The sequence below is a fragment of the Mercenaria mercenaria genome, chromosome 12 (assembly GCF_021730395.1).
Source record: "Mercenaria mercenaria strain notata chromosome 12, MADL_Memer_1, whole genome shotgun sequence".
Classification (NCBI taxonomy): domain Eukaryota; kingdom Metazoa; phylum Mollusca; class Bivalvia; order Venerida; family Veneridae; genus Mercenaria; species Mercenaria mercenaria.
In genome coordinates, this window is record NC_069372.1 from 73,232,902 (window position 1) to 73,245,722 (window position 12,821).

General features: G+C 37.8%; 1 protein-coding gene across 1 annotated transcript; it reads left to right on the top strand.

Annotated features, from left to right (window-relative positions):
- The first annotated feature begins 10,109 nt into the window (after positions 1 to 10,109).
- On the top strand, positions 10,110 to 10,802 carry LOC123533537 (monocarboxylate transporter 10-like). Its single transcript, XM_045315193.2, has 2 exons — positions 10,110 to 10,339; positions 10,464 to 10,802. The coding sequence occupies exons 1-2, from the start codon at positions 10,141 to 10,143 to the stop codon at positions 10,667 to 10,669; spliced, it is 405 nt and encodes a 134-aa protein (XP_045171128.2). The 5' UTR covers positions 10,110 to 10,140; the 3' UTR covers positions 10,670 to 10,802.
- The last annotated feature ends 2,019 nt before the right edge of the window (positions 10,803 to 12,821 follow it).

Genomic DNA, 12,821 nt, shown 5'->3' on the forward strand with positions numbered 1-12,821 from the left:
TCAGAAGTCTAGTTAAAACTGAAAAACAACAAACAATAGGAACAACATGAACAATGCAACCATTCATTTACTCAAATTATCATGTTCACTAGCCATCTTTTGCAATTTTAAATGCAATCTTCACATCAAATTCACATATAATTTCTCCTTACAAACGCTCGTTAGAATAAATATACTCCCATGGCTAGATTGCAAAATTAATTACAACCTTCAGAGACTAGAATTATCAGTTTAGCAGCACAACTTTCCTATGAAATTTACTTAGAATCTTCACATAAATTTATGCCATACGGGATTAATAGAAATATATAACTTCATGAAAACACTGTGTGCTTATTATTTCCATAACAAGATAATTCCTTAATATAAGGAAATATATTAATTACTCACTTCCACCTTACTTCATAAAATACACTCTTAAATTTAAATAACACTTTTATCCAAATAGTTAAACCAATGATAATTTCAGAAACACAATAGCAATAGAACTCTTCTTTCCATACGAATTCTTTTAAAAACATATTACTTTTTTCATTAAATCACTGACTTTTCAATTAGATCATATCAAGAAATCTACTTCAATAATTCACTGATAATAAACAGTTAGCATTCACTGTTTCAGACTTAGAAAACTTTATATCACTGAATTCTTCCTTCTCATATACAATGTGTAGCTCATATTATATATTTTATAACAGGTAGATACTGCTTTATCTTATTACACTTGTGTAGATCACAAAATATACTTGCTGTGTAGATCACACTTTAATTTATATACCTTTTGTATATTTATTGAGCACAAAATTTATCTACTTAAAAACACACTGTGGATCACAATACTTTTGAAGATTACTTTATCTACTGCTCTCGCTTTGTGGGCAATTTCACTATTTACACGACTTCTAATTCTTCTGTATTTACTATACATTTTTTTCCTTAAATGTGTTTTAATTGGTCATGATTTTTCACTTACAAGCCTCAGTGGGACGTTAAAGCCTTCGGGTCAATCTCTCGTGTGAGCTGGCTTTTTATTTATAAATTTCCCAGCATTTTTGATCTGGTCTTCCTCTGCTTTAGACGGTACTCTTCCAGTTGCTATTTCTCTTAAAATTTGGGTACTTTGTAAAAATCGACTTCTGGTTCCCAGCTGCTTCAGACGCTTCTTGTTTTGCTTTAGCAGAACCAGGAAGAGCTAAAAAGTTATATTTATCCAGAAGGTACTTCCCTGGACATATTTGTTGAAACAAACCCATTCAACCGACTTCAAGGGACATGGCCATGAATTCCCATGAGAGAAGTTTCCTGTCTGCTGACATAGACTGCCAGTCAACGGGTTTGGCCCATCTGAAAACATACCACTGACCTTTATTTTTTGCGTCATATGCATTTTCCATTCTCGTCGGCCAGGTGGACACATTGGCCATTACCCCGGGATTAAGGTAGTACTCGGCCCTAAGCTGGTAACTGTTTGTATGATTTACTGTTGTCTGATTTACACTTTTTGGGGTTTTTTCCTGCGAGCTGGTCTCGCCAAACTCAAAGGGATACAAATTTATAAATTTGATGTAGTGGTTTCGTTTTCTTCCATTATCTGTGTAATTTTAGTTTCACCCCCTTTCTTCACTTGGGGAAATTTCTATTATTCTTCTGAAAAAGCCATCTGATCCTTTCACTAAGTTTACATTTGTGTCTACCTTATTTTGTGTGGACACTGTTCCTTGCATTTCAGGGTTATCCTGCTTTGATTCTTTCTTTGTAACGTATGTTTCAATGCTTGGATTTAGCTTCAGTCTGTTCAATTTTTCTAGCTCAATCTCACTAGTTTCTTCCTTCTGCATTGTTTCTTGTTAAATTTGTGTCTATCTGATACATTTCTTTCTATGTTTTCTGTGTCTACATTTACATCTGATGCTCCCCTCATTGTCTTTGTCGGTATCTGGTTTGCTCATTTCTTCCTACGTTATTTTCTTGTCTTGTGTCACTTTGACATTGCATTCTGGTTCAGTATGTTCAAAGTTTCTCCACTACTGTTTTTCTCGCACTTTGCCTCTGTTTCAATTGGCACAAACTTTGGCTGTTTGTCAATCGTCTTCTTTTGGGAGTCAAAATTTAGTTCTTTGTTTAGGGGTCTAATGTCTTTTTTCCAGATTTAAGGGACTCTTTAGATTTTTTCTCGTCCTGATTTTCTATATCTTCTAGGGGTTTATCGTCACTTTCGGGTGCTCTTTGTGACCCACTAATCTCCTTATACCATCTTCATCTTGACAAGCTTAAAATGATTTGGGCTTTCTTTAAACTTTTTAACCTCTACCTCATCTTCCAAAATCAGTGTCTGACTCACTTAACTGTGGCACTGTTACATATTCTTCCTACTAGTTTATATCTTTCAATGTCTGGTTTTTTTTCACTGGTTTCTTACTATCCTTCCCTTTCTTGGTGTTTCTAGCTGGCGTTTCTACTTGATTGTTTCTCTAAACATCTTTACTATCTTTATTGCATGGTGAGTCTAAAGGACTTGCCGTGATAACTCGTTTTTATATCTTATACCTAACTTTTCTCATCTACCTCACCTCTTGACTTCTTTAGATTTCATTGGAAATTTTTTGCATTCCTTGAGAGTTTCTAATTTTCTGCTTCTTTGCCTTTCCCTTCTCAGCCTTTCTTTCTCAGCCGCTCCCTATCTGACCTCGCCTTTATGCCGACTTTCCATCCCTTTCTTAACTTTCTCCCCTTGTCAGGGCTGTCTTCCTGCTTCTCTGCCCACGACATCATCAACCTTCTTGCTTCCATACCCAATACCTGAGCCCCCAGGTTCAGGTTTAAATTTAAACCTAGCGTAATCTTCTGGTATACGAGAAGTAAAAAGCAATTTCTCACCCCAAGAAACGTGAGGCTGACATCCGTACTCTATGTAGTGTCTGCTAGTACAGTGCTTCACCATGTCATTGCCCTTGTAAATACCTTTTCTTTGTCACACCATGACAAATAACAAAACTGGCGTCTGTGAAAACTAGATATCACATGCGTATAGAGTTCGGGTTTTACACTTTAAAGCCTTGTGCAAAGCCAACACGCCTCCATAGTCTGGAATAAAATCAAACATTAAAGTTGTTACTAATATTAAGTAAGCGGACAATACGAAAATACATTCATTTAAATATTGCACCCAATTCACAAGCGCGTCATCTCAGTATATTGTTCCGCGAGTTCATAATTGTACATCTCCTTTACTATTATTGTTGACGATTTTACACTATTTAGCTGGTCTAATGTATTTGAATCACTTACATTGTTATTTATCACTTGTTTACTAATTTTAGACTTATTACCATTTTTGATTTGGTACTGTAAGTTTCTTCAAACTGTGATAAAACTTATTACATTTCATATAAATGTAAAATTTTAAAGAATTTTGTTTTTTAACTTTTTTTTTCTTATTTTTCAGTTTCCCCCCCGTCTTTTAGATAATTTAAGGCATGTACGTTTGACCTTACTGTTCAGCACTTTTAATTTTGAGTGATTCTCCCCCTTTAACCATTTTGGGAATATTAACACCAGAATATGGCCTAGTCTGTCTATTTGGTAACCTTCGTTTATTTTTATTTGATCTTTTACCAAACATATCGATCATTAGAGTTTTGTGACGATGAATGGCCCTTTTCCCATTTATTAACTATTTGGTGCAAACCCCTTTCTTTCTCGAGGGGTCATGCAACCAGACAGTTGACCTTTATGATACCTCTCTGCTTAGTATTTTGTGTCATAATGTCTCTTTTGATAGTTGCGACCTTTTATGTATGTTATCTTTTAGCTAAGTCATGTACTTCGGGTCATCTTTGTTTTAAGTCGTCAACGTATTTGTCATCATTCTGATATCGATTGTTAGTGTCCCTGGAGTACCAAATTATAGCATTTAAAGGAAGACAACCTCACGTCCAAAAACCATTTTATTTGGAGAAATCTTTGTAGTGTTGTGACTTGAACTGCGATATGCCATCATGGCTATTGTGATACTTGTCCCGTTTTTCTGATCTTTAGCACAGTAACAGATAGCATTGAGATGAGCGTTCTGTTTAAGCGTTTTATCATCCCATTGGCCCTTTTGGTCCTTAAGCTGGTAGTACGCGTCTTTTCTATTTAGATATTTGCAGACTTCAGCAAATAATTGAGACCTCGAATTGCTACCTTGATCGGTATAAACTTGAAGTTTTGGGGGACCCCCAATCTTGTAACAAATTGTCAACGAATGCTGAGCTACTGTTGCTGCAAACTTGATTTTGGGAATTGCACGCACTCTGACCCCTTTAGTGAACCATCAAATTACCAATATGTAAATTGTTTCCTTTGTCGTTTTCCCGGAAGAGGACCCAAAATGTCATAGCAACACGTTCCATAGGTTCCCTACAATGTACTGACCTAATGGAGCTTTATTTTCTTTTTTGATAACTTGCGACCGTACAAGTATCACACTGTTTACAATATTGCTTTTATACTGTCTATATACCAGGCCAGTAGAAACCTTGTCTTACTTTGTCTAAACGTCCTGTCAAAGCCCAAATGAGCTGCAGATGGTAAAGTCATGATTAAGGCGAATGACTTCTTGTTGCCCTTACTTTTGGTACAACTAACTGCCATGTTGTTATAAACCACTTGCTTCTACAAATTTCCGATTAAACATACCAGCTTTTATTTCCAACCTGTCCCATTTGGCGCCACAAGGTTTTTTAACTTTGAAGAGCCACTAGAGATAACCCGACCACTCTGGTCTTGCATCAAACCCGGCAAGTTTTGCAGAGAGAACTTTAAACTAATTTTTTATCTGCAAGCTGTTCAGCCTTGAATGTCCCGTTGATCCCAACCTTCTAGTATGAACTGATGTGGCCGTAAATCTGCTTGGCTGCTTGGTCCCCGGGCCCTTTTCTTCTTCTTGTTACTCCCTTTCTACTTTCATCATTACCTCACTGTTATTAGCGACTGGGTTTTATTCGTCTCCTGCCTCTTTTTCACTTTATCATTGATTTCTTGCTGTCGTTTGCATGAGGGACAAGGGATTCTAGAAAGCGCGTCGGCATTGCATGGCTCTTACCTGGTTTTATGGACTACTTGGAGATTATAATTCCAAGCTCTTGAAGCCAACGAGCAGTTGACCGGTGGGTCTTTAAGACTGCGCATCCAGCTTACAGCTGAATTGTCCGTTCGAAGTAACACCTCTTGACCATATAGTAATGGTGAAAATGTTTAAGCGCCTGTACGACAGCAGAAGTCTTTTTCTTGTTTATGCAATAAAATTGTTCAGCTTATTCATACTTTTGCTCATGTATGCAATAACATGTTCTTTGTCGTCATGCACTTGTGACAAGATAGCACCTGTGGCTTGGGCACTGCATCAGTTGTCCAAAATGAACTGACATTTGGGCCGCGGAAATGAAAGGATCGCGATGTAGTTAGAGCGTCTTTCAATGTGTTAAAAGACTCTTCACATGTCTCATCCACTGAACTTTCGACTTCTTTTTTACACAAATTTGTGCAGCGGGCCCAGCTATTCTGCAAACCCCTTCACGAACTTTCTGTAATATGAGGCCAGTCCTAGAAAGCTTCTTACTTGCTTGGCATTTATGGGCGTCGGCCAATTTTTTACTGCTGATATCTTACTCTCGTCGGTACTTTCCCCTCTTCGAAACTCGTGGCCCGAAACGTGACCGATTTTTTTAAAGAACGACATTTTGAAAGCTTTCAATTTTAGATTGGCTTTGCCCGGGGTTTTTAATACATTCTCCAAAACCCGGTAAGTGTTTTTCCCCTACTGACTTACCCGGAGTGATAAGTCGTCCATATACAAAAAAGACTCGCCCATTGGATACCTCTTAAGACATTTTCCATCAATCGTTGAAAGGTAGCTGGACTATTAACGAGACCAAATGGCATCACTTTGAATGGTACCGCCCCTTTGACGATGTTGAGAACGCTGTCTTTGCTTGTCACCTCATCCATTTCCACTTGCCAAAGCCGGAGCTAAACCATACTGCTGAACCATTTATTTCCTGCAAGGGCGTCAAGCAAAATCGTCAACCGTGGAATTGGATAGCATCGACCTTTGTAACAGCGTTTAACTTCCGGTAGTCACACAGAAACGATAGAACCATCTTTCTTGGTGATTAAAACCACTGGCGACGACCATTCACTATTCGACGGCTCGATTTACCTTTCTTCAACATCGATCTACCTCTTCTTTCTCACTCGACCTTTTACCTATTGGTTGACGTCTAGGACTTGCTTCACTGGGTGAGCTCGCCTGTGTTTATCTTTTTTTTTACTCTGTCAGTACAACCTGTTCGTCACTTGATGTAACAAAAATATTTTCGTATTTGTTCAGGGGTGAGGCAAGGGGGAATTTTTCGTCGTGTTTTTAAAAGAATTGAACTTTTCTCAATCATTTCTGTTAAGTGGTCAGGAACGACCTGCATTTTTCACTATCTACTGGACTACCCTCGTTGATGTTAGCACAGCTAATTACTCCATCTTCACTTCTTCATAGGACGATTTGCAGAAACCAAGACCTAAAACCGGGTTTAATACTGTAGGTTCTTTACCTGTGTTGATAACACACCGACACCGATTTCATTTGCATGTGGGTCTACCCAAAGCCTTCGATGAGACTTACAAATGGGATGAAATGCCATACTCAGAATTTTCGACATAGCCAGTTTTTGCCAATTTACAGAGTTCGGAATCGATACCTTAATGTAGCTGTATGAATTAGGTGGCATTCTACCTTCTCACTGACAAGATTCTACAAACGCGTTCTGCTTTGCCCTTCGTTTTTACATTGGATACTTTGACCTGACCTTAGTTTCAGTTGGAGATTGTCCAGATCCCAATACTTAACATGCTTAAGTATGTAAATCTTGGCCTATGATTCCGTCCATAGCCATGTCACACACAAAAAACTTTATGTTCAATAGACACATCTCCTAATCATATGACAAGTTTCACGTCCAAACCTTTAATCTGAGAACCTCTACACCCTGTATCCGAGTGTTCCTACTTGTAAAGTTTGCTTGCCTAATTTGTCAAAAACTGATTTTGAAATTTAAAGTAGCTGTTGACCCACTGTCAAAGAGAAAATCTACAGGAGTATTGTCTATGTAACCTTAACAAAAAGTCCTTTATCAAAATTTTTAACCCTGATTTCCAAGTTGACCTATCCTAGAAGCTTCTGTCTGCGTTTTATTACTAAAATTTTCTTTTGTTTCTGGGAAACTTGTTTTTGAATGAGGTGAAGATTTAGATTCTTCTTTTGAACTTGAAATTTTCACAGTTGTCAACTAAATTTTGCTCAATTTCAGGTCTTTTACTTTCTTTCCTTGTCCTCTCTCGACCTACAGAGGGGGACGGAAGCTCGTTTCCCAAATCACTCTTATCTTTGATGATTGACCATTGGCACTTGATTGATCTTGCCTTTCGGACGCTCCTTAAAGATGGTCTGGAGACTGACAAATGAAGCATCTTCTCGTTCGTCTCCGCTGTCTTCTCTGGTGGCCACTTTCATTTCTGTCTCTCCTCGTGGGAAACCTCTTTCAAATTTTGTCTAACCTATACTGAATGGATCTCATGTTCTGTGGTAGGTCTTCATTTATTCCTGTCGTGTCTTCTTGACGACTTCTTCTGTAACCTTGACTTTGTCTGTCATGTTACTTGTATCAAGACCATTACCGACATGCCTTACAAACATTCCCACGCCTATCATGATATGACCCCCAACCCAACAGTCTTCATACCGTTCTACAACTTCAACGCTTCTGCTATGCTCTTACAGTCTCTATCCATAACTCTGCATTTCATATCTACTGTTTTTATAGAGCCTTATGAAAAATGCTGGAGTGCTAACATTTCTTGGGCTTTCCGGTTCAAATCGCTATATGCTTTCCCTTGCTAGCAAGCGAGATCGTCACCAATGCAGCTATTGATTCGCCAACGAGTTTGGACCTGGTCTGGAACTTCGATATCCAGCGAGCCTTTTGTCACTACTGCCAAACCTTTGTTCCAAGGCAACGAGGACTTTCGTATGGTTTTCTTTTCTGCAGAGGATACTATTAGAAAACACGTGCCTGTCCTTTCAAACTAGCAGCTAAGGTAAAAAGCATTTCTCTATCTCCCCATCTACCTAACTCAGCGCAATCTTCCCAAATGCGAAAAATACTGTTCCCAGTCTTCGGGCGCCTGTGTTTTGTCAGGTTTAAATTTCTATAGATCTGTCATTATAAAAAAAACACTGTCCACTTCCATTATTTTCTACGTCCGTCATTGTCATTCAAAGGGCAATTTTTTTTGCCTTCGTGGGGACCTTTGAGGAGACCTTTGTTGGTCCATACCATCACCTTGACCAACGTTAAACTCAACTCAGAGTCAGAGTTAGCCATTGTATAACTCTCAAAAGTACACGGAAAATATGTAGAGATTATTTGTTGTAGTCGACCTATCCTGCCTCGCAGGGAGCTTCCCTTTACCTGTTACCTTTAACCTTTATGGTTAGTCTTGACTTAAATATATGCACTATTTTTAATTTTATTTATCCAACAAATTCACTGTCCGCCATTGATGCCCACTCAAGAAACAAAGATTTTTATAATTTTACAGCATAGAGTACTTGAAACTATCAAAGTTCAAAATTCCTTCCTGACCCTAGATTCTTGATACTAGATAGAACTAATATCTACACTTCTGACACCCAAATTGTAATCGTACCCGTCTTTGTCATGGATGGGGCTATAACAGTTAGTACTGGATGGCTCTTTGAAATTTACTACTTAAAAACCTGATCTCTAATTATATCATTGGTTGGCATTTACTACCTTGTAACCCTTTTTCGTTTTTCTGGGTGGAGAGACGTAATTCAATAGAAGATTTATTCGTTTCAATTACTTTTAATGATGTTGAAATATTTGCTATATTATTATAACGATGTTGAATTAAATCATGTAATTAATACGTTATTGTGTTTTGTTTTATATTTTATAACCCTTAGTAGTGTCCCCTGTAGCTGTAAACTTCTGTATTTCAATGCTCTTAATTGTTAAATTGTTATGAAAATGTCACTTTGGCAGGGAATGTACACGTTTTGCTGTTTTTGTGTTATTTTGACGGGAATTCACTATTTTTGACGGCGTCCACAGGTTTCGACGGATTTTACAGTATTGACGCAACCACCCTTTTTACGGCATTCGCGAAATTGACGGCGTTTAGTATTGTCATGTAGAAATCAATATTATTAATGCTCTTTTGACGGTATACTTTGACGGCTGACGGAACCAGTGAAATTTGACGGACTTAGACCTATCTCTGATGACCACGGGTTTCAACCACTTACCCGTTTTGACGTTGGAAAAGCTGAAACTTGACGGGCCCTTCGCTTTATTTATAAACCTTTTGCGTACTAATATCCCCAGGGTAAATGGTCCCGCCAGAAAAGTTTCAAACATAGCGTTGTCCAATCAGCGCGCACAGCGGCTCCAGTAAGCCATGAAATGTTTTCGCATCACGATCATCGTCTGTATCAATCGCCCTCATGCAAGATAGATCCGTCAAAGATCCATTAAAAGCACGATTACAAGGTCCCCACAGAACGGATCCCTAAAAGGGTTACAGCTTTGTAATTGGCAGTCTTAGGGGATTTAATATTTACTAACGGTAGTTATGCTGCTTGTTGGTAATTTCTCACAGCGTCTGGCATGGAAGGAACTAGCTTCCGTCAAAAGTTTGACGAGTAAATGTAAGCAATCCAGAGTTTATACGTTTGTCAACATTATTGAACGAGATTGTTATTGGCATGAACTCTATTGATGATGGTAAATATCTATGACTATGAATAGCTGCCGTGCGTTTGTTTGTTGAAACATAATTTGCAATTGTAACGCATTTCCGCGATCATAACAAATCTTGATGTAATTCATGTCTTTGCCATTTGTGTACCAATTCACACTAGTTACTGGTCTATTAAGATGATTTATGCATAGTACATGTTTGGTTTGGTCTGAAATAGTTCCTCACCCAGTTATTTTGTGATTGTATACTTATTTACCAGTGTCAGCTAGACTGACTATTACAATATATACGTGTTTATTGGTTGTTTGCGGCACAGTGATGATACTTCTACCATTACTGCAAAATAAAGTCTGGATACTGTTTATGTCTGCTATATTAGGAAGCACGTATTGTGTAACCGGTGGTTACACGCCGGACGTAATATTGAAGCTAGTCGGACTTGAAAACATTTCGGATGGTCTTGGTTTTGGACAAGTTGCCAAAGCTTTAGGAAGTACTATTGCTGGACCACTAGCTGGTAAGTTAATGTTTTGAAAACATTTTGTGATAACATTCGTGTTTTATTTGAACCATTGATATTGTACTCTTTTAGATTCAGTGAGAGTATTTAAGAGCTGTAACAGTTGCTTTATTACTTTCAGGATTATTGTTTCAATGGAGTAGGCCCTATGAAACATCTTTCTACGTCGGCGGCAGTGTTTTTATAGGAAGCTGTCTGCTGATGATCCCTATCATAACGTCATTAAGAAGGCAGAGGACGTATCGGCAAAAAACAGCACACAATACTGTCAAACATGTTATTCCAGGTACAGACGAAAGTGCCGAAATACAGCTGCATCAGCTATAGTTTCAATTTGTTGATCTCCGAACGTATGTTTGAGTTCAAAATAAATAAGCACGTGTCGCTAGGACTGTAACGACATTTTAGTGCTTGAACTTATAGATATTAGAATACTTTCACTGCCTCTTATCAGATACATGTTTGTCAGTGGATCATTAAAAAAGTTTAGTTAGATTATCTAAATATATTACAATATTTCTACAGTGAACACTTCCAAATATATCTTTCACTGGCCCGGAACTACACTCGAATGCGTAAGAATAAGAATTATATCTAATCAGGAATTATTATCAAAACATTTCTTCAGTATACTTTTATTAGGCAAATAACTGCACGAACACACACGTGAAGCCCGTGTAGCTACTCAATTGTTCTTTAACAGAAAGAACGTTCTTTCTTTTCGTCTTTTATGGGATGGGCAAGGTACCCGTGTGACATCATCATCTACAAATTGGGCTAGGTCCGCTTGGACGCCGCGGAGAGATGTACTGTTCTAATATTCACGGTATTCATAATAAAGAAAGATCGGCAGACTATTCACACTTCCCCGTTCTGTGCCGTTGTCGGGTTCTACTGTGTTCTAACTATTGACCGTAACCTTTTTTAAAACACATGACTGACTTTGAAAAGAAAATGACTGCATACGTTTGAACTTCTTTACAATCTTAAAATGGACTTTAGTAAATCCTATCTAAAAATTTGAGGACAGGTTGTAATTGGTCAATTGTCCATGCATGTTTTCAGCCTTGGTTGTAATCATTCTTTGGATAACAAGTGCGGGATGATTGATCGTATCCGGCTTGTGAGGGATTCATCTGACGCATTCCGGGAGAGGTACGTTCCAGCGTAAGTCGTGTCTCAACGATAACATGTGACAATATCTCAACAACAATTTTTATGGTGTCGCTCCGTGTTGATTCTATTATTATGTGTAATAAAGCATTAATTCTACGTTTTCATAAGTAAACAGGTAATGAAACAGCTATGTTAGCTTTTATTAGCAATTTGAAAAATCGAATCTCGCAACGATAACAGAAAATATGTGACAACGTCTCACGTACAGTGTTACAGAATCTCAACAACATAATTTACCATTTGAAATGTATGTGCATCTCCTCTTTACGACGAAACCATTTCTTGAACGCTTGCTTTACATGTTGGGCGATGTTTGATCACGAAACAACAACTTGAACAGGTTGGACGATGTTTGAGCACGAAACAACAACTTAATCAGGTTGGACGATGTTTGAGCACGAAACAGCAACTTAATCAGGTTGGACAATATTCAAGCACCAAACAACAACTTAATTACGTTGGACGATGTTTAAGCACGAAACAACTTTATCAGGTTGAATAAAAAATCTTCGTAATGAGTGCAAACAATTATATAATTATTCCGTTTTGGCATTAATTAAAACATAAAGTCAAATATCTACGATAAAAACAAATATCTTTAGGGGTTCGTAAAATACTTTGATCATAAATATCGCTAGCTGCTGCAAACGTTGTCGGTGACTCATACATAAAAGTGTTATTCATCTGAAACATTACGTTTATAAATAATGCACTTCTATGTTTACATTTTACATTATAAAGCGGGTAGAGAACCAAAAACAAAACTGTTCAAGGTTGTGATACAGTTTTTTCATACACGTACTGTCTCGGAAACCCTTATACTATCTCATGCACGTACTATCTTGAAAATCCTTATGCTATCTCATACACGCACTATCTCGGAAACCCTTATAATATCTCATACATGTACTATCTTGGAAACCCTTATACTATCTCATACACGTACTATCTCGGAAACCCTTATACTATATCATACGCGTACTATCTCGTAAACCCTTATACTATCTCATACACGTACTATCTCGGATACCCTTATACTATCTCATACACGTACTATCTCGGATACCCTTATACTATCTCATACACGTAATGTCTCGGATACCCTTATACTATCTCATGCACGTACTATCTTGAAAATCCTTATGCTATCTCATACACGCACTATCTCGGAAACCCTTATAATATCTCATACATGTACTATCTTGGAAACCCTTATACTATCTCATACACGTACTATCTCGGAAACCCTTATACTATATCATACACGTACTATCTCGTAAACCCTTATACTATCTCATACACG

Excerpts from the sequence above, each read along its gene's own strand:
- LOC123533537 (XM_045315193.2), top strand. The coding sequence starts at position 10,141 with ATGATACTTCTACCATTACTGCAAAATAAAGTCTGGATACTGTTTATG. Across the intron at positions 10,340-10,463 it reads TATTGCTGGACCACTAGCTG|GATTATTGTTTCAATGGAGT; the intron begins GTAAGTTAATGT and ends TATTACTTTCAG.